This window comes from Osmerus eperlanus, chromosome 3 (assembly GCF_963692335.1).
Source record: "Osmerus eperlanus chromosome 3, fOsmEpe2.1, whole genome shotgun sequence".
Lineage (NCBI taxonomy): Eukaryota > Metazoa > Chordata > Actinopteri > Osmeriformes > Osmeridae > Osmerus > Osmerus eperlanus.
Genome location: NC_085020.1, coordinates 10968412 through 10990150, shown reverse-complemented (window position 1 = coordinate 10990150; position 21739 = coordinate 10968412). Strand labels below are relative to the sequence as shown.

General features: G+C 45.8%; 2 protein-coding genes across 6 annotated transcripts in view; one reads left to right on the top strand and one right to left on the bottom strand.

Annotated features, from left to right (window-relative positions):
* The window catches only part of LOC134017521 (probable ubiquitin carboxyl-terminal hydrolase FAF-X), a 32436-nt gene extending 28687 nt beyond the window's left edge, over nucleotides 1-3749 (bottom strand). For all 4 annotated transcript variants that reach the window (XM_062457210.1, XM_062457211.1, XM_062457213.1 and 1 more), the window contains exons 1-2: nucleotides 3274-3749; nucleotides 957-1207 (exon numbers count right to left, since the gene is read on the bottom strand). In XM_062457210.1, coding sequence (XP_062313194.1) covers nucleotides 957-1040 — 84 coding nt within the window. In that variant the 5' untranslated portion in view covers nucleotides 1041-1207; nucleotides 3274-3749. The remainder of the gene's footprint in view (nucleotides 1-956; nucleotides 1208-3273) is intronic.
* Nucleotides 3750-6034: 2285 nt separating this feature from the next.
* Nucleotides 6035-20575, top strand: med14 (mediator complex subunit 14). 2 transcript variants are annotated; one of them, XM_062457207.1, is made up of 30 exons: nucleotides 6035-6454; nucleotides 6795-6821; nucleotides 6946-7051; nucleotides 7271-7444; nucleotides 7579-7708; nucleotides 7846-7974; nucleotides 8121-8228; nucleotides 8613-8745; nucleotides 8849-8999; nucleotides 9383-9494; nucleotides 9753-9878; nucleotides 10009-10087; nucleotides 11218-11377; nucleotides 11716-11910; nucleotides 12145-12279; nucleotides 12825-12901; nucleotides 12988-13148; nucleotides 13276-13422; nucleotides 13553-13644; nucleotides 13941-14093; nucleotides 14713-14982; nucleotides 15282-15522; nucleotides 15940-16062; nucleotides 16482-16661; nucleotides 16763-17001; nucleotides 17285-17464; nucleotides 17600-17707; nucleotides 17835-17960; nucleotides 18295-18484; nucleotides 19874-20575. In XM_062457207.1, the coding sequence occupies exons 1-30, from the start codon at nucleotides 6282-6284 to the stop codon at nucleotides 19945-19947; spliced, it is 4299 nt and encodes a 1432-aa protein (XP_062313191.1). In that variant the 5' UTR covers nucleotides 6035-6281; the 3' UTR covers nucleotides 19948-20575. The 2 variants fall into 2 exon arrangements, with proteins under 2 accessions (XP_062313191.1, XP_062313192.1); XM_062457208.1 differs by lacking the exon at nucleotides 15940-16062.
* Nucleotides 20576-21739: the final 1164 nt, after the last annotated feature.

The following is a 21739-nucleotide window of genomic DNA, read 5'->3' as shown; positions in this document are numbered from 1 at the left end:
TCTCTCTAATATTCTCATCACCTTTGTCAAAAGCATTGAATATCCCTGAGCAAGTGTGTAAGTTTGTGAAATGAAGGTTGTGTGTAGCTCTTCCCCGTGTCTTCCTGCTCTGTGTTTATGACTGACTGTGTGTGTGTGTGTGATAGAAAGCAAGGCGAGTAAGGAGCAGAGCTGCATAACTTGGAAAATGTGGGGGTGTATGGACAAGGCTTCTGCTTGGCTGACCTACATAGAAAGCTTGCCTCTCACATCTCATCTCTTCCAAAAGACACTCGCTCTTACACACTTTTGCTTCCAGGGGCTTGTTTCATTGATGCCTTGCGCCATCCTCCCTTCCCTAGTCCCTCCCTGTGTATGGTAGGTTGGGGAACGGACTGTTGAATGAAACAGTGTTGCAGTGTCTTCCCTCCTCCCCCTCCTTTCCTCCTCCCCTCCCCTCCTCAATCACACACACAGCCTTCCAGCTCCTCCATCCTGCAAACACACACACACACACAGCCTTCCTTCTCCTCCATCCTGCACACACACACACACACAGCCTTCCTTCTCCTCCATCCTGCACACACACACACACACACACACACACACACACAGCCTGCCTTCTCGTCCATCCTGCACACACACACACACAGCCTTCCCATTCCTCCATCCTGCACAAACACACACACACAGCCTTCTAGCTCCTCCATCCTGCACAAACAAATACAGACTTCCCACGCCTTCATTCAGCACACACCCTTCACTGACGTGTCAAATTTGTCCAAATACAGTAACAAGGAACACAAGTGTGAAAAAGAGTAGAACTATAATGGCAGGAGATGGAGTGTAAGTTATGAGGCTAGCAGAGTGAAAGTGGCGGATGGTGATGATATAGAGCTAGCCAGTTAGAAACGACAGAATATGTATGTTTAAATATTATTATTGTATTTGCTCGGTGGGGAGCCGGATGTTCTGACCTGGTTCTGTGGGGGCTGGCTCTGAGCATCAGGCGCCTGGCTGTCGTTGCCCCCCACTGGAGAGCCACGTGTGGTGGCTGTCATGCTCGCCACCAGGCAGATCTTGGCAATCTTGGCCTCTTAGCGAGCACTGTGCCGGAGAGAAATAACTACCACCTCAGCCGGGGTGCAGAGGGAGGAGGGCCCGAGCACGAGAGAGTGGGAGACGAGCACCTGGAGGTCTGGACAGACCGCTGAGACCATTGCATTACCTGCAGACCAGAGAAGGAGATGGGAGAGAAAGGGTGAGTAGTGGATGATCCATGAGATCGGTCAGTTATGATGTTGACAGATAAACATCATGTTTTTCAACCTTAAAACTGACCAGATGTTATAATGTACAACTCATTCAATTAGGCTAACAATTTGGAGATTAACTGAAAAACAATACATACGATTAGAAACCCCTACAAAAGCGTAAAGGACTCTACAATAATCTAATTGTCTATTTCAGAAAACTGGAAAATGAATCTGTGGCCACAGCTGAGCAGAGAAGTAGAACAATGTCCCAGAGTGAAGTTCGATGAGATGGGAGTGCTTGCTAAGCAGCTATTGGTGAGGATGAAGCATAGCATTTTTACATTCATACCACCAGCATAGACACCTTACCAATTCTAAGACCTGTTGCACTACTTCACTCCACCTAAGTCTCTCTACCCCTGTACCTCAGCAATCAGCTGTGAACTTGGTGAGACCTAGCCTGAATTTTACAGATGACTGAAATAGGATATGGACTATTCAGCAGAAGTATACAGTCTTTGACCAGTAGAACACTGGTGACCTAGGGTTGTAGGACATGTGGAAGTCGGCATTACTGACCAGATGAAGGCCATGGCCACAAAAACCCTGACATTACATTTGAACTGACTTCACTTTTTCCCCACATGTCCATAATCACATCAATGGTGTCTAATTTCATCATGCTCTGGTGAGGGAAGAAAAATAGATTGTGTTACCTTTATAGAAAGCTAGTAAAAGACACTCAAGAACATACTCTACCCAGTTTTAACGTTTAGGATCGTTACCTTGTTTTTGTCTAACTGAAAGCAAAAGTCACTTGTAGATGCCATATACATCAGCATTCTTACACAGCTTATGTTAAATGTATTCAGTTCACATTGTGAACCTTGAGCTAATTGTTGCAGTGGCTACCCAGTCATTTGGCTTGCTAGCTAGAGCTAATGTTAACTTGCTAACTGATTTGTCACCTGGTCAGAGTAGGTCATTATTAAAAAGCTGGTTACACTACACAATTATGCGGGACCAAACACATTCAAATCGGCTATTACTGGTATCAATGCTATTCTGACCTAGCTATCAGTACAGACTGATACGCCCCTAAGGCCTAGGCTCATTTTCAAAGCGTAGTTTCGTGGCCTGTGTGGCCTGGCTAGTGCTGCTGCATTATAGCAAGATGGCTAACGAACTTTACGTATTACTGTACAACAATAAAAATCGTCCATCTACACCTTTAACATGTTTGCGAGCTAGTGTGATTCTCAGATAACAAGTAGCCTGACTTCTAATAGGTAAAGACAATATGAACCAGCTGGCTAACTAAGCCATGACCGTTAATGTGCTAGTTAGCTAGGTAGGTAGCGACTTCCATTGAAGTGACACTTGCTTGGAAGCAGCTAGCTATCTGTCAGTCATTAACACGGCGCACAATAGTGTCTTAATAGCTTATGGAAAACCTAACCATTTCATCCAATGTTGTTTGACATTCACAGCACGATGTTCTGTGAACAGTTAATGCTAGCTTGCAAGTATCTACGATAATAACACGCAGTAATCGCTGGCATCAGTCAGCTTTTACTGAAGTGAATCCATGTACATACCCGGCTTTCAGTTTCGGAGTAGACGGTAGCTAGACCTTGCTCTGTTTTGTATCCGCTAACAAGTTAGCTAGCAAGCTAACGAGGTAGTGACAGTCCGAAAAATGACGAGGGTGCGTCCCAAGTCAACTAGCTACTAGCTACGCATTTTTAACTAAATTAACACACTAGCCTAGCGACTGACAATACAGTAGATTGCAAATGTCGGCTACTATTAGTTCGCTAGCGGAATGTCTATGTTCCATCAGCTGACAAAAACATTAAATTACAAAAATGTAACTACGCTAGCTGAATGGCTAGTTTTCTGTCTGCACCAGCTGGCGCTTAACAAATACACTGAATGCTAGCCAGTTAGCTTTCTTGCCATAGTCATAGCTCGTACTGTAGTGTAGTTAGTTAGCTAGCTTAGCTAGTGCTACATGGCTACCTAGCTAACCACTTACCAGGAATTTGATATGACTTCCTTCTCTTTACCAGCTAGTCCAGCTTCGAAAGCGGTTGTGTTGTTGTCTTTTACTAAACTTGGCCTGTGTTGGAAATACCAGATCCTGGTTGTTTATTTGTCCGGTTTTGGGTGTTTTCCTGCGTCACTAGCACGGCTGCAGCACCACCTTACTCAAAGTAGTCTGATCTCTTTCTGTCTATCAGTTCAGACCCAGCCAGTCAGTCAGAACTTGCATTCCCTGAACCGCTAGAAGCCCTCAATATGGCGGAAATGCAGGCATGACAACAAATGTCGCTTGTCAAAGAGATGCCAAAATACTTTCAGAAGAACTCCAACGACCACTGTTACTTAGTGGCCAACAATACATTCTGTGAGAAGTCTGCAAATGGAACCTCGGCCGAATGGACAAAACCCTAGTTTAATTAATGGATCTCGATTCCAGGTCCAGTAACCTACTCTGGGCAGTTCCTGGAGTTTTCTCCTACACATAACGTAATGGTGACTACAGCTTCCTCTGTCTCGAGTCTGTCTCTTGTCCAAAATGTGTTGTATTGCGCATGGTGTTAGATATGTTCTACGTGGAGATTAAATAAATAAAATAAAAAAACGTTATCCTAAGTTTCTAATTATTTGCTCATTTCTGTATGCATTTTATATCAGGGAGATGGAAAGGCATTCATAATTTTGGAAGCTGATATTTCCATGCACTACTTAAATCCAGTTGCACCAGCTGATCATGGGCATCACATTGCAAGAAACATATATTGCTAGAGTCTGATACCACCACTGTGAGGCCTATACAGCCGTTCAGAAACAAACCAGTCATCAGAAATTGTGATGGGTCAGGTTTCTAATCTTATCTCTGACATCACACAGAAAGATGCCATACCATACACTGTGTGTCTTTTGTGCTTTCTGTCAGTGTTTGCCCCCTTCTCACAAACTATGAATTGTTTTTACATAATGACAGAGAGAAAGAGAACAATTAAGCCATTGGTTTTCTAAACACTAGCTAAAATCCCTAAAGCCCATTAACCTCACCTTGGAATGGTGAAGAATATGACTTTGGTGGTTGGTAATACAGTTTATAAAAGTATAAGCATATATAATTTTGAAACAAACAATTACTGAATGACTGAACAAACAAAGAACTGGGCAGGGTATGGAATAGAGAAAGACAGGAGCAAGCACAATGAAAAACCATATAGTAACACCCAGAGCCATCTAGTAGCATCCATATAGAATGTGAGACTGAGAGTCTGTGTTGCGTTTGAGAGTATGTGTTTTTCGTGTGTGTGTGTGTGACATAAGTGTGTTTGTGTATCTTGTGTTCCAGCACTTTCCAATTGGATAACTTTACAATTATCCATTTGCCTTTCTCTGTTGTGTTAATGGTTTGAAATGAAATGACAGAATAACTGACAGAACAACAGACACTGATGTTCTTAAAATGTAGGACTGGATGGCAGAGAAATTCTTAAAAAGGCTTACTGGAGGGTCTATATTCAATACATGATTTAATTTAACTACAATAGTGATTTTTTGTGGTTGCAATTTGAGTTGTGTGTTATTGCTCCCTCAAAAACACAACCAAATGTATTTAGGGATGTACAAATGTTTGTTTAATGCTTTTGCTACATTGTGTCCAGATGAGGACAATTGTGGGACACAAATGGATCATGGGACGTGGCTAGCTAGTAGAAAACTTCTCACTGACATTTTCTCAGATCCATGATTCCGAATCCACATTTTCTGTGTAACCACATAATTTTCACTTCCTGTTAGAGTACCATCCTCGATAGTTCCAGATAAAAGTATATCCGGTTTTGCAGACTCGTTTTCAAAATAAGAGCAAGTACTGGAATGTGCCGGAAGACGAGCCCTCGCTTTTAATATTGGCATTGTCCTATCAGCGAACCTCTTGTTCTGATTCCTTACCTGCTTGAATTCGTTTCACTCTCATGTTGAGTGGACAAGAACATATATCCTAACATCTCAAGAAAGTCCATGGAAGGTGCAGTCTTTCCTTAACCCTCGTGCTGCCTTCGGGTCACATGACCCAAAGTTTCATAACGAACCATCGTTGTGTTTACCCAATTTTACCCAATACAAAAACAAATTAAAATAATTTTCTTTTAACCTTTGCAATGTGGGGGGTCTGAGACAGCCCAACGGTTAAAAGAAAATGCTTCACTTTGTCTTTGTATGCGGTAAATCTGTCGCAATACGACGGTGGGTCACAATGACTGATGGGTCAGAATGACCCGAAGATAACACAAGGGTTAATTATGAATGTGGGAGGGTGTAGCACAGTGGTTAGAGTTCTTTACTTCATATTATTTGGTAGCAGGTTCAAATTCCCCTGTACTGTTTGTTGCTTTAGATAAAAAGCTAAATGAACACAATATTATTATGAAAGGAAGCTATTGTAAAATACCTCCCATTCCCATTTTGAGGATAATTGTACCAATATTATACGTATTCCTCGTATCTTCTGCATGAATGCAGAAAATACAATAGCATGTAGCATATCAGTACCTGTTTATATTTTGATTCCTCTCACATTCCTGAATCAGTTTCGCCCATGCTGAAGGGCCAGCCTCACTGTTTAAACTAGTATCTTGCCAGTTTCTGAAGTCTCAACAGTAGTGCACTATACCGTTGTGACATTTATAAATGTTCAAATGAAAAGTAAAAAAAACTAACAGTGGCCTTTATTTTGAACAGTTGTGGGGGGGAAAGAACGGAAATGACATTGCTTATTGAAGCTGGTTCACCCTGCAGCAAAGATGGCGGGTGAACAGTGTTAAATACATTTTCAGAATAAGCTGTAAAATAGTGTGGTTTATAACTTGAATATGGGGCGAAAACGTCAAGAGCCTTAATAATTATTTGAACGAAGGGAAATGTTTTAGCGTTCATGTAGATTTGGTTATCATAACAAGATATCGCGACCCGTTATCATTTTTCGGTGTCAATTGCAGAGGCTCGTATTGTCATTTTAAAATGGCTCCGGTGCAGATTGGATCAGATGGACAACTAGTCCCGGTCGGGGGTCCCACCTCGGCTCCCCAGCCGCCTCCTCCCGGGGCCCCAGCGACGCAGGGTGTACGCCTCAGTCTTCTCATCGAATTTCTTCTGCAGAGGACCTACCACGAAATTACCCTGCTGGCTGAACTGTAAGTCGGGGGACCTTGAATGAGTCAGCTAGCTAGCTTTCTTAGTGACTTTGGTAATCGTGCACCAGTAGTATGCCAAGTGTTCTTCTTAACGTGTTAGCAAAAAAACAAAAATAAAAGTATGCTGTACACACAGAGAATGCAATGTCGTGACTGCTTCATGAATTTGACTGAACCGGCCAGGTTGTACCTGGCTACAGTAGTATTGCAGAGTTCTTATAGAGCCGTGTGAAGTTTTACAGAGGGCTCCAAATAGGTTGGTTGTGTGGTCCGTGCTTCAAGAAGTGAAGCACGGACAAAACTTGTGTTGTTTTGACACCTGCTTCTGTTTGTGTCTTAGTCTACCCCGAAAAACAGACATGGAGAGGTGAGTTTCCCACACGGTTGATTCATGGGGAAAGTGTATTTTGATGTTGGACAAGGGACGTCATTATGATGCTTACGCCTTTATCTTTTCTGCTGTGTGAACAAATATCATTTGTCTTTGATAGGAAAATTGAAATCGTGCAGTTTGCCAGTCGCTCTAGACAACTTTTTGTGCGTCTCCTAGCGCTGGTGAAGTGGGCCAGCAATGCTGGGAAGGTGGAGAAATGTGCGGTATGTGGTCCACAGTCTTCTACATGTCCTGGGTTCTGGGAGGCTTACCTTGATGAAAACACTCAGTCCATTCAGCATACACTGTGTTTTATTTTACCCACTGTAATTTCTTGATCTTGATTTTCTGTTAAGATTTGATTGTTGTTTAATGAATGTATTGTTTAGTTATGTTTAGTCTTAGGGATACATACCTTTAACATCTAATTTCCATGGTAACAGATGATCTCCAGCTTCCTGGACCAGCAGGCCTTCCTGTTTGTGGACACAGCTGATAGGCTGGCCTCGCTGGCAAGAGATGCCCTGGTGCACGCCCGCCTACCCAGCTTCGCCATCCCCTTCGCCATTGACGTGCTGACAACAGGCTCTTACCCTCGGCTGCCCACATGCATAAGGGTAAGATGACTACTACTCCATTGTTCTGCCCACATTCCTCCATGCTACAAGCAGAGCCTTCATGCAAACCATTACATTAAGTTGCTGTTTAGTTGAATCCATCTTTCTCCCCCTCATCCACTCCTCCTCTGTAGGATAAGATCATTCCTCCAGACCCCATCACTAAGGTGGAGAAGCAGAGCACTCTGAACCAGCTCAATCAGATCCTTCGCCATCGCTTGGTCACAACAGACTTACCCCCCCAGCTAGCCAATCTTACCGTAGGTACGTATGTCTTGGGTTGCACTGCCTCATAAGGAAGTACACTGTGTAATCACTGGATTTCAAACTCACCAACCAGTTGGAATTACATGGTAATGCGTGTTCTCAAGTAACACAGTAATAACGCATTTTTGTGACAGCTAATGGGCGTGTGAAGTTCCGTGTGGAAGGAGAGTTTGAGGCCAGTCTCACGGTGATGGGAGACGACCCTGACATCCCCTGGAGGCTGCTGAAGCTGGAGGTCCTGGTCGAAGACAAAGAGACCGGAGGTGAGACAAGCTATCCTTTCTTTCTCAGATGTTATCCTTGCTTGCTTTACCTCTCTTCTTTCCATACTTTCATACTTGATCATTTCATCCATCCAGTTGTTCATCATTGAACTCCATCCCTCCCCCCTCCCCTTCCTCCTCCTTAGATGGGCGAGCGTTGGTCCACAGCATGCAGGTGAACTTCATCCATGAGCTGGTCCAGTCCCGCCTGTTTGCAGATGAGAAGCCTCTGCAGGACATGTACAACTGCCTGCGTATCCTCTCTGACTGTTCAGCCTGTTTGCTTGTGTCAAGTCTCAGGTTATTGTGGATGTTAGTGTGCTTAGTTCTAGACACAGGGCTGGAACAGTTACAGGGCAGTAGAAGTTAGTGTGTTACTCAACAGTATTGACAGTATGGGCAGCCAGTACATAGGTCCCAAGGCACTCGGGATAACGTGTACGACAAGTATATAACAAGTTATTATAGTGTAATAACAAGGGGGACTTGTATTTTACATAATGAGCTCCAATGCTAAGATATATATATATATAGCTTGGTGTACTTGGACATTGAGATGTTTGCAGGTTTATGCGTGTGTTTCTTTTTTTCTTATGTGTGCCACGTGCCTTTAGTTCGTTCCTTAGCTGGGAGTCCAGACTCGTTCTGCCTGTCGCTGCAGCTGGAGGTTCTGCACTCCCAGACCCTGCTGCTGATCAGAGAGCGCTGGGGCGACCTGGTGCAGGTGGAGAGATACATGCCTGCCAAGAGCCTCACGCTGGCAGTCTGGAAGTAGGGCAGACATCCACACACACCTACACACACACCTAGCCTCTGTAATTCTTTGTCTGGTTTCCTCACACATTTCTTGTTTTCTATTCTGTTCTCCCTCCAGTCAACAGGTGTTGGGTAGAAAGACAGGAACAGCCTCTGTCCACAAAGTCACCATAAAGATTGACGAATCAGACGGCTCCAAGCCCCTGCAGATATCCCATGAGCCTCCCCTCCCCGCTTGTGATTCCAAACTGATGGAGCGTGCTATGAAGGTAAAATAGTGTGGGGGGTTTCTGAGACAAATTTTAGTTTTTCATAATGAAACATGTCAGTAGGGCTTGATATAATTTTCAGGAGTGAATAATATCAGGTAGGCTAATACTAAGATATTGTTCAATGTTCAAATTTCCTACATAAGATTTCATAACAATAAAAAGTGGAAAATATGAATTTTAGAGCAAAATAGTCTTCAGAATCTTTTATAATGACATTTTAGGCGACCCCCAAGAATCAATGGTCATTTTGAACCCTGAACGAAGGTATAGCGAGGATGGCCAATCAATCAGACTTCTTCATGCACCTCAGTGACATATCTTGAGGTTTAATTGTTTGTGTATGTGACTTCATATCCTGTGTGGTCCTTGCCCTCTTGCAGATCGACCACCTGTCAGTGGAGAAGCTGTTGATTGACAGTGTCCACGCCCGCTCCCACCAAAAGCTGCAGGAGCTGAAGGCCATCCTGAGGAGCAGTAACCCTGGCGACAACTGTGAGTGACCTACCATTCTGCCAGCTACCCGCAATGTTCTGATCCTTGTTTTACAGCTGTAGATGTAAGCTGTAGATGTAAGACAGCTTATATAATAAAGCTTAAGAACAGCATGACTGCTTACCAAGCCGAAGACCAAGACAAGTAGAGAATAGAACTGTATTGATACCCGGGGAGAAAATGCTCTAGAGTTACTGTATATAAATGAATGATTTAGTTAATGGTCTTTTTCATGGTATGGTTGTCTCTGTGTTTCAGCGTTCATCGAGACAGCCCTTCCCACCCTGGTCATCCCCATCCTGGAGCCCTGCGGACGCTCAGAGTGCCTGCACATCTTTGTAGACCTGCATTCTGGAATGTTCCAGCCAATGCTCTATGGCATAGGTACACTGGGAAACACACACATAGATACATACACACACACACACACACATACACACACAGAAACACATTCATATACACACAGAAATACACACATGTTTACACTCATATCCTCTGTCTTCTCCCTTTCCAGAACAGTCCATGCTTGACGACATTGAGAAGACCATTAATGATGACATGAAGCGCATAATCTCTTGGCTGCAGCAGCTGAAGTAAGTCAACATCAGGACTTGTTCTCACTAAAATAGGCTCAGTTTAGAACAGCACCTGAGCTGAGTTCAGTGTAGAGCAGCAGCTCCCGAGGTAGCACAGAGCAGGAACCTGGTGACATTGAAAACATAAATACCGCATTTCTTCGAATAAACGCCGCCCTCAAATAAACACCGCACCAAAAATGAACATTGTGTAATAAACGCCGCCCTCGATTAAACGCTGCACCAAAAAAAACGGTTATTTAATTGGTAAAATTAAAACAGAAATTATAACAAAAGAAAATCACAAGTGTACAATATGAAATGTAATTCGCCACTCACGAATTCGCATTTCATCAACCCCAAGTTCGACTGCTACAGATCTGTTGTTGCTGGTGAGTGCTTTCTGCAGAGCTTTCTGTTTGAAAGCTAAAGTGTAAGAACGTTTCGGCATGCTGCTTCAGATTTCTACACAATGTGGAACACTTGTATTTGAGATAGTTAAAGTACTACCCACGCACATCTAATTGATAGCCAATGAGAAAGGGAGTTGCCGCACCCATACTGCACTTGTACTCCCGACTAAACGCACGGCTTCAATTTTACACTTGGCTTTGTGTTTGACCTCCTTGTCTATTCTTTGTTTGTTTATGGCCGCACTGCAGCTACAATTCACTAAATCTCTCTTACTAAGTAAACACCGCCCTCGAATAAACGCTGCACCAAAAAAGAACATTGTGTAAAAACGCTGCAGCGTTTAATCAAAGAAATACGGTATGGTATATCAATACAATGAACCACACCTCCCCTTATCTTTCTTTGCTAGTGACATGCTAGCACAGTGCTATGCCCAAATAATATAGATAAGTTTTTTAGAAAACTGTCTTGCATTACTAATTTGCGCGAAATGTGGTTATGACGAATTTGAAATGTTATCCAGCAAGTAAGACAAGTGTGTTCATGGTGCGATACCTGTCTAGAAGTGAACTTTCCTAGACTAGAGAGGCGGATGCCAGATAAAACGGGCATAAACAAGCATAAACGCCTTTTTAGCATAAACAGGATGCCCGCGGTGTCCACAGCTGCCCGTGGATGCATCAGAGTATAGCCTTATCTTTCTCTCTCTCTGCCCCCTTTCTCCACCTCTCTAGGTACTGGTTGGGTGAGCAACGTTGTCGTCAGTCTGTCAAGCACCTCCCCACTGTGTGCTCTGACACACTTCACCTCTCCAACGCTGCCTCCCACCCGGCGGGCAGCCTATCAAAGCACAAGCTCTTCATCAAGCTGACACGCCTACCCCAGTACTACATCGTAAGACCCTCCCCCCTCATAGACACCCAGACAATGGACATCATTAATGATTGTTGTCATTTTTGGGGAGATCAAACTGGAGAGGTTTTCACCAACATTGTAGGATTATCCTCCCTACGTTTGTTTTGTTCTGAAATTAACTCACTAGCATATGTCCTTGATACATGGTCTCCAGTCACAGCAGCCTACTCAGTCATTATATTATTCACCCATATCTCTCTGGCTGCATCCCCTCTCTTCCTTCATCTCGCCATTCTCCATCTTCTCTTCTTACCACCCCTCGCCTTAATCTCTCCATCTTCTCTTGTTTCCTCTCCCTACCCTCTCTCGCTCCTCAGGTTGTGGAGATGCTGGAGGTCCCAGGCTGTCCTACAGAGCTCAGGTACCAGTACTCCTTCCTGTCAGTGAGTCAGCTGGAGGGGGACGAGGGCCCTCCTGTGGCCCAGCTTCTGCAGACCTTTAAACCCAATCTGGAGCAGCTGGTCCTGGACACCATGGCAGGGAAGGGGCTCCGGCCTGGAGCCAAGAGGAAGGTACTATCAAATAGTGATGTATTCACTTCATTTAGCAGACACCTTTTTTCAAAGTGACTTATACCAGCAGGGATTTGGATATCTTGTGAAATGGTCTAGAACTGAGCTATAGCTAGCCCCATGCTCTACCACTGAGCCATACCCCTCCCACCAAAGAATAAGGCTTTCATTATCTGAGTTTTTGTTTTTTTGTTTGAGTGATTGTGTATGTGTGTGTATGTTCTGGCCCTGCAGCTGTCTGGGGACCCAGGTGCCCTGGAGCCGAAGAAGCCCAAGCGCTCGGGTGAAATGTGTGCCTTCAACAAAGAGCTGGCCCACCTAGTGGCCATGTGTGACACTAACATGCCCTTCATTGGCCTCCGTGCAGAGGTACGCTCACACGCCTTTACCCCTACACACCTCCACCCATATACCTCCACCCCTACACACCTCCACCCCTATACCTCCACCCCTACACACCTCCACCCCTATACCTCCACCCCTACACACCTCCACCGCTATACCTCCACCTCTCCACATCTCCATTTCTCCACACCTCCACCTCTATACCTCCACCTCTCCACACCTCCACCTCTATACCTCCACCTCTCCACACCTTCATCCCTATACCTCTACCTCTCCACACCTCCACCCCTATACTTCCACACCTTCACCCCTATACTTCCACCTCTCCACACCTGCAACCCTATACCTCCACCTCTCCACACCTTCACCCCTATACCTCCACCCCTAAACCTCCACACCACCACCCCTATACCTCAACCTCTCCACACCTTAACCCCTATACCTCCACACCTCCACCCCTATACCTCCACATCTTCACACCTTCACCCCTATACCTCCACCCCTACACCTTCATCCCTACCCCATACAACTCCACCTTTACACCTCCACCCCTCTTTTCCTATTTGTAGCTATCCAACATGGAGATCCCTCACCAGGGGGTGCAGGTGGAGGGAGACGGCTGCAGCCACGCCATCCGCATCCTTAAGTAAGATACACACACACACTCACACACACACATTTTTTGTAATCCTGAGTGTCCTGATGCTCAGCCTCCATCCTCTAACCCCCCAGGATCCCAGCCAGTAAGGGTGTGGGGGAGGAGACCAGGCGGGCGGTGGACCGCTCCCTGCTGGACTGCACCTTCCGTCTGCAAGGCAGGAACAACCGCACCTGGGTGGCTGAGCTGGTGCTGGCCCATTGCCCACTCAGCAGCACACACAGCAAGGAGCAAGGTGGGCTCTCGTTTACACACAGATACACACACATACTCACATACACACACACTCACTGACACACACAGCGCCAATAGTGAAGCACCAGGTCGAGGAACAAGACTTAACTTCCCTGTCCCCCATGCAGCCTCCACGCGGCACGTGTATCTGACCTATGAGAACCCGCTGTCTGAGCCTGTGGGAGGCAGGAAAGTAGTGGAGATGTTCCTTAATGATTGGAGCTCCATTAGCCAGCTTTACCAGTGTGTACTCAAGTTCTCACGCTCACTACCAGGTACGTGTGTCTGTCACTTATGTGCTGTCTGTGTAGATATCTATTTGTATTGTAACCTTGTTTGTCACTAAAGGTGTCTCTTTCTCCTGTATCTGACAATAATCCATGTACCCCTCCCCCTCCCATCCAGAGATGCCCTCCTACCTCAGCCACTTCTCAGAGGTGCGGCTCTATAACTACCGCAAGCTGGTCCTATGCTATGGAAGCACCAAGGGCAGTTCGGTAAGTATGACTGGAGGCACAGACCTTGCAGGCTGCTAGAAGTGGGACCGTGGCTTCAGATTCACTCTGTAATATTTAACTCTGGATTTGATGTTGTTAAAACATAAACAAAGAGAAAAGGAAAACAAATTATAAGATCAGTGTCAAAATTGAAAAAATACACTTGAAAGCTAAAAATTTTTTGGGTTGTAGAATATTGGTTTACGTCCTGAACTATTATTCTCCATTTTTTGGAACAAAAAGGAATTGAATCAACAAGGAAGTGTTGAGAATAAACATGCTATTACCTTCCCCAGGTTACCATCCAGTGGAACTCCAGCAGCCAGAGATTCCACCTCTCCCTGGGGACCATAGGACCTAACTCTGGCTGCAGCAACTGCCACAACATCATTCTACATCAGCTCCAGGAGATGTTCAACAAGACCCCCAATGTGGTGCAACTGCTGCAGGTACACACACACTCACAGATATTAAAGTCCGACCGATAAAGGATTTTTAAGGCCGATACCGATAAATATCACAAATATTTGGTGATTTAAAAATCCGATATATCGGCTGATGCATATTATAAAAATAAATCCAGAAACGCGTAACGAAACAAACAGATTTCCCTAACACTTTGCCCGACTCTGGCTTGATCAGCTGGTTGTAGGGTTTGTGGTGTTATAAACACGAGTGTTGCCAACAGGGACATTGTAGAGTGTCCTCTGGTGGACATACTCTGCAACGGCAACATTCATAACATAGTTGAAGGGTGTTTCGTCCATTTTTATATTAATTTATCGGCCATTAGGAGCCTTGATTTTGTACCTTGTGTATTTGTTTGTATTGTGAAGGCATAAAATAAAAGATAAATTCTGATACCGATAGTTTGGAAAATGCCTAATATCGGACGATAATATCGGCCTGCTGATAAATCGGTCTGGCTCGAACAGATATACACACATGCACAGATAAACACACGCACAGATATATACACACACACACACACACACACACACACACACACACACACACACACACACACTGTAGCACAAAGAGACATCCGGATCTCCTTGTCCCACCCAGGTGCTCTCAGACACTCAGGCTCCTCTGAATGCCATCAACAAGCTGCCCACTGTGCCCATGCTGGGACTGACCCAGCGGACCAACACAGCATACCAGTGCTTCTCCATCCTGCCCCAGTCGCCCACACATATCCGTCTAGCCTTCAGAAACATGTACTGCATCGACATCTACTGCCGTGGCCGAGGGGTGGTGGCCATACGGGATGGAGCCTACAGTCTGTTTGACAACACCAAGATAGTGGAGGGCTTCTACCCAGCTCCAGGGCTCAAGGTGAGCAGGAGAGGGAGGGGGGAATAGATGTATGGGTGGAGGGAGGGAGAGAGCGAATGAGAGGGAGGGATAGGGCTGGAGTGCTGTAGCTACTTACTAACCCTATGCCTCTAGAGCATTTCTCTGGTCACTTTTCAGGACAGGGTTTGAGCTCTGAAGTAGCTCAGAATGTTATTTTATTTGAAAATATTTCTAACTCTTCCCTTATTTTCTCTAACAATCCCCATCTCCTCCTCCTGAACCTCATCCCTTCCTCTCTTCCTGCACCTCATCCCCTTCTCTTTTTCTCCACTCCGCAGACGTTCCTCAACATGTTTGTGGACAGTAACCAGGATCCTCGCCGCCGCTCTGTCAACGAGGACGACAACCCGCCCTCCCCAGTGGGAGTGGATGTGATGGACAGCCTCATGAACCAATTACAAGCCCAGCAGCCAATAAGAGGGGGGGCAGGAGGAGTGTACCCTCCCCTTACTTCACCACCAACAGCGTTCCATACCAATGTGGCTCCATCGCCCTCCATGATGCCCACCCAGTCCCCAGGTTAGTCCCGCTACAGTGCAAGAGGGAGAGAGCTTATGCTTCATTTGTGCAACATGAGCTTTGGATTGTTCAACTGAGGAGAAAGACCATACCATGTCTGGTCTGCTCCATCATCCCCCAATCTCCTGGTTTGTTTGGTGCCATGTCATCATGTTGCTAACCCAAACCCCAGCTGTGCTACCATGTCATCGTGTTGCTAACCCTAACCTAATCTGTGCTCAGAAAGGAGACAGCATGCTCTCAGCCCTGCAGCCCCCCCTTACACTGCCCAGCTTTAGCTTGTGTGTGTGTGTGTGTGTGTGTGTATGTGAGAGCGTGTCGCTGTGAGCGAGACACTAAGATAAGTGAGAAAGGTGATCTTGTCGACCCACACCTGAGTCTGACAGTCCCCGTGTGGGTATGCGTGTGTGTATGCAGGGACCATCCATTCCTCCGGCTCCCCTAGTGGAGTACTGAGGGCGCCCTCGCCCTTTGGGCCCACCCCGTCGCCCTCCTCTCTGGGCATAGCTATGGGCCCCAGCAGCTTTGCCAGCCCGCATGGTAAGTGGTTTCAGGCTCCCCTGGAGCTGGAACTGGAGCTGGGACTGCGGTGGCAGACTGGGGCTGGAGGGCTGGGAATGGGGTGGGGTACTAGTGTGGAGGGCTGTGGCTGGGGTGGAGGACTGGGGTTGGAGAGCAGGGACTGGGGGTTTGAGGGCTGGGACTGGGAGTTTGAGGGCTGGGACTGGGGGTTTGAGGGCTGGGACTGAGGTGGAGGCGCCGGGCTTAGGGCGCCGGGCTTAGGGCGCTGGGCTGAGGGCTCTGGGCTGAGGGGCTCTGGGCTGAGGGATTTTGAAACCCTGTGTGAAACCCTGTGTGTATTATTCAATCAATCTTCATCATTATTGAGTCTGACTGGGTTCATAGACTGAAAATGGCCGAAGCGGATGAATCAACAATAGTGTCTTTGTGTCCTCCAGGGGCCCTGGATCCCAGCTCTCCGTACGCCATGGTCTCCCCCAGCCAGAGGGGCCAGTGGCCAGGCTCTCCCCAGGTGTCAGGCCCTTCTCCTGGGGCTCGGATTCATGGCATGTCCCCTGGGAACCCCTCTCTTCACTCGCCAATCCCCGACGCCTCCCACTCTCCCCGCGCTGGATCCAGTAAGCACTCCTCTGGTGGGCTGTTAGTAGATGGGTGATCCAATAAGAATGTTGACACCATAGTCATGTGTCTCTGTGTGTGTGTGTGTGTGTGTGTTCAGGCTCCCAGACCATGCCCAGCAGCATGCCTCCTCCACGAAAGCTGCCTCAGCGCTCCTGGGCGGCTTCCATCCCCACCATCCTCACCCACAATGCCTTGCATGTGCTGCTGCTGCCGTCACCCACGCCCTGCCTGGTGCCGGGCTTGGCAGGAAGTTACCTCTGCTCGCCACTCGAGCGCTTCCTGGGCTCCGTCATCATGAGACGCCACCTGCAGCGGATCATCCAGCTGGAGCCCAATGTGAGTACTCCATCCCTCCATCCCAATGACTAAATGAAATGAAAGCCCTCTCTCCTCTCCATTCCTCTTTCGTCTCTTCCATCCCTCTCTCTCCTCCATACATTGCTCTCCTCTCCTCAATCCCTTTGTCCTCTACTCCATCCCTGTCATCTCCTTTTACCTCCCTCTCTCCTCTCCTGTATTCCACCCCCCTTTCCTCGTCCTCCATCTCATCTCTCCTCAGCTCAGTGTGCTTTTACTGTCTGGCTGGAAGCATTCGTTTCTCCCTGTCTCTGTTCCCTAGCTGGCCATTGTGACCTCTAACGAGCCAGGAGTCATCATGTTTAAGACCGAGGTTCTGAAGTGTCGCGTAGCCTTGAACCCCAAGACCTACCAGACTCTGCAGCTCAAGGTCACCCCAGAGAACACTGGTCCCTGGTCCCAGGATGAGCTTCAAGTCCTGGAGAAGTTTTTTGAGACCAGGGTGAGAGGAAAATGGCCACCACTCACCAATGCGCACACACTCTCACGCATACTAGCATAACATACACACTAAGCACTTTTGTAAGTCACAGCTGTTGTCCTCAAGCTTGTTGTCCTTTGTCCTCCTGCCCACTAGGTGGCGGGACCTCCTTTTAAGTACAACACGCTTAATGCCTTTACCAAGCTCCTGGGGGCTCCCACCAACATCCTGAGGGACTGTGTCCGCATCATGAAACTGGAACTGGTGAGGGCTATAGGCTTAAAGGGATGAGGGGTTGGGGTGGGTTTAATGGGACATAGAGGTCGGTTAGTGTGGCTGTAGAAGAACTGTATATTTCCATGTGCTCATACCCTTCTGTCCCCCCCCCCAGTTCCCTGACCAGGCAGCTCAGTTCAAGTGGAATGTTCAGTTCTGCCTGACGATCCCACCCAGCGCCCCCCCCATCGCCCCCCCTGGCACCATCGCTGTGGTGCTCAAGTCCAAGATGCTCTTTTTTGTAAGTAAACCTCTGGATATTTCAACTCAGCTCCATCATGCCTCAATGATCCTTCCTGTCTGAAAACTCAGTAGTGCTGCACTGTGTCAAGGCCAGTAGGTCAGATAAGTCCAGGTAAAAATACCTGGTACACAAGGTAAAAGATGAACACTGTCTCTCAATTTTTACATCTCCCTCAGACCTTTTAACTAGTTGTTCGTTTTTAACTCAACAGAAGTCCTTTTGCGGCATAAATGGGATCTTCCCCTGAATCTGTGCCCATCTAACACTAACCCCTGGCCCCTAACCCTAACTCCAGCTATTCTTAACCCCAACCTGTCTGCTGTGCCCCCAGCTCCAGCTGACCCAGAGGGTCCCTGTGCCCCAGGACCAGGTGAGCATCATCGTGCCGATCGTTTACGACATGTCGACCGGCCTCACCCAGCAGGCTGACATCCCCCGCCAGCACAGCTCCTCTGGGGCCGCAGCACTCATGGTCTCCAACATCCTCAAGAGGTTCAACGAGATGCACCCTGCCAGACAGGGTGAGACACCAGCCTGTCCAATAAGGACACTTGATCTTTTGATTGTTATGATTTGGTCGTTTCCATTCAAAATCCCCCCCCCCCCCAAAAACAATTGCTTATGTTTCTGCCGTATCACAACCAATTGCACCCAACTCTTTTCTACTTAGAGGTCCCTTTTAAAATATTTAGCCTTCTGGCTAGCTCTATTTTGCACACAACTACAGCTAAAAGGCAGGAAGTCATTTGGTAACAATGCTAAGATTATCTTGATAAAATGGGATTCTAATGATGGCTTAAACTTGGAAGTTGTACCCGATGCTCCAGGATAGTTAAATAGCCACTAGCGAATCACATGAGCAACTAAAATGACATCTGCTTCCCCATTGTCTGATAGGCTTAAGGCAAGTTACCTGTTGAGAAGCTTCGTTCTACCGTTTTTACCTGAATAAGGAGGATAGGGCTACGGCCAGCCAGCAAACCTTTTCTACTGATCTAGCTAGTCAAGTTATCTATGTAAACCCGTTAGCCACGTTGTTTATCCAAGTTGATGCAAAGATGAGGATCTGTGCAAACCATTGCAACCCTCAGAGATTACTACTTAAAAATGTTAATTGTAAAATTATGCAGTTAGATTTACGCTGCTTGCCTCCTCACGGTAGTGCTGGCTGGAAAAAACCCTGATTACCTCCCTGGTTGTTTACATCCCAGGGTGAAACATGATTACTTCACCCGGAGGATCCTGATTCTAATTTCAAGGTTTATTCCACTACAAAGCTTTTTAACCTGTTACAGCGCTGTAGCTATGTTGATCTGTACGACATCATGCATAACAAAACACCTTGTTTGTGCCTCGGTTGAGTTAGGGTTGTGGTATTCATTTGAATACTTATTTTTCTTGTCTTTTCACAAACCATAACTATTAGGAAAAAGAAAAAACAATCATATGAGCTTTTAGCGTAGCAAACTGGGGTGCTTTTCATTAGACTGTAATGTCTAATTTCCTCAATCATAACTGACTCCACCAACACACCAAAAATAGTTTTTTTTACATATCCACATTGCTTGCTGATCCAGTGATGGAGGAAGTGACGGAAGGTACCCTCAAACTGTACATAGTTAGTATTCTACCTTAAGTCCAAAATCCACACACCCTTAAGTGTAACCCAATCAAGTTTGGCCTGGCAAAAAAGCCAAAAAGCCAGATTTTTCTCATAGCGATAGTTCAGTCTTCACACATGTCCACATATGTGCTTTGGTCCCTTTATCTCCTTCCAGATTTCTTTTTTTTATAATTCCTGTGTAGTAATCGCGTGGGGGGAGGAAAAGTGGAGTATGAATGTTTTTGGACGCAGCCCTGGATTATAAATGAGTTAAGAAACTTGACATTGTGTGTGTTCTTCTTTTCAGGTGAATGTACAATATTTGCCTCAGTGCATGAGCTCATGGCCAACCTCAATCTACCGCCTGGTGGTCGCCAGTAGCAACGGATGCTTGCTGGTTGGAACAGTAACCCAACTCTGGATCTGGGACAGATCTAAACTGTAGTCAAAGGATGTCACAATGTAACATACCTTTTCTTGATTCAGCAGTTGGGCACGTTTCTCCATCGGAAAAGGGAGTGGATAATGCTAAATCATGAAGCCTAATGTTTATTCTAAACATGTTTATGTGTTAATTCAAACACACATGTATGTTAGCAATTTGGTGTATTAAGGTGAATCCTCAGAGAGAAAGACGTGTTATTTTTCCCTCCAACTGTAAAGGGTTCACAAATTAAAAAGATGTTTGTTTACCAAAAGATGTACATTATTATATATTTCTGCATTAGGCTGAGTTAGGGTTTTGCTAGAAACTATTATTCACATTCATTTTGATTCTGTTGTTGTATTGGGGATTCTGTTTTAGTACAATATTTAAATGTATCTTCTTTCATTATGTTTTTCTTTCATGATGTTAAGCCCTAAAAGCTTCTTAGTTCAACCTGTCACTTTGAGAACTGTAAAACTGTGAGAACTTTATAAGCTGGCTGTATTTTATGACTGCTTTTGATTCCTACATGAAGAATCGTAGAACTATAGTCTGTCTTTATTTAATAAATAAGTAAAAACATGTCTTGAGTAAAAATGTGCCTTGATGGTACGGTGCTGAAATCCAAACCTATTATGCAGAATGCAGGGTGGTGCAGGGTCAGGACAGCAATTCTGGGTAATTGGGCCGCGTGTAACCCGTTTGCTGTTTTGAGGTGTTTGAGGCCTACTACCTGCCCTGTGCAACCTATCAAAGGCAGTCAGTCGCGTTGGCTAAGTATGCGCATGTTGCGGACGTGGAGTTTTTTGACCGTGGGAAGTAAGAGCGGAAAGTATTAATCGAGGGATGGTGTGCTGCTGCTGATGTTTTCTGATTGGCTTTGTATTCCGTCTAACTCGAGACAGCTAGCATCTCAGCATGCCTACGCCTCGTCCATTAATTGTATATAGCGGGACACCCTTACTTCTCAGCGTGAGAAATGGTTGAAATGCGTGAGAAATAGGTGTTGCTTGAGAGCGTGAGAAATGGTTGAAATGCGTGAGTCTCACGGCAAATGCATGAGACTTGAGAGCCTTGTAAGACCTGCAACTGTACAGTCTAGATCTGTGATCTCTACATCGTGTTATGGTATTGTAGGAGTGTTTTGCTGAGCCTGACTGTGACAAGGTCTTGGGCATCAAGAGTCTCAAATACGGACTACACAAGCTAGTGAAGAACATTTCCCAAGACTATCAGGTCCTCTGGAGCACGTGCAGCAGGACACAGAACCACAGGACCGTAGAGGAGCAGATTAGAGAGATTAGAAGAGCAGAGAGACACATGAAGAAGTGAGGAGGGAAAGAGGGATGAAGGATAGGGGATACTATATTAAGTCAGGATATATAATATTGAACAAATATAGTATTGGGTAAAAGTAAGGCAAGTGAGAGAAAGAAAGATAAAGTGTGTTGTAGAAATTACATTTATTTACATCACTTCAGTTTGTTTTCAGTATTGGTGAAGAACTTTGTGCCTGTTTTGATACCAGGAACTAGCCACAGCACAGAGTCCATGTCTCGCAGACAAACCGCCTCTGCAATAAAGAGAAGGAGTTTGTTGTCTTGTAGCTATGTGTGTCCAGAGAAAATGTTTTAATTTCCAGTGAAAAAGAGACAGAGGGAAAAATAATCCGCTCTGAGCCAATCAGAAAGGTTAATACTAAGGTTAGGGCCTACTGAAAGAAATTAGCTGGATTGTCTTTGCAAA

Bases quoted from the DNA above. Each gene is read 5' to 3' on its own strand.
- med14 (XM_062457207.1), top strand. From the start codon at position 6,282: ATGGCTCCGGTGCAGATTGGATCAGATGGACAACTAGTCCCGGTCGGG. The intron at 10,088-11,217 runs GTAAGTCAACAT...CCACCTCTCTAG, and splicing joins TCTTGGCTGCAGCAGCTGAA to GTACTGGTTGGGTGAGCAAC. The intron at 17,002-17,284 runs GTGAGTACTCCA...TCTGTTCCCTAG, and splicing joins TCATCCAGCTGGAGCCCAAT to CTGGCCATTGTGACCTCTAA.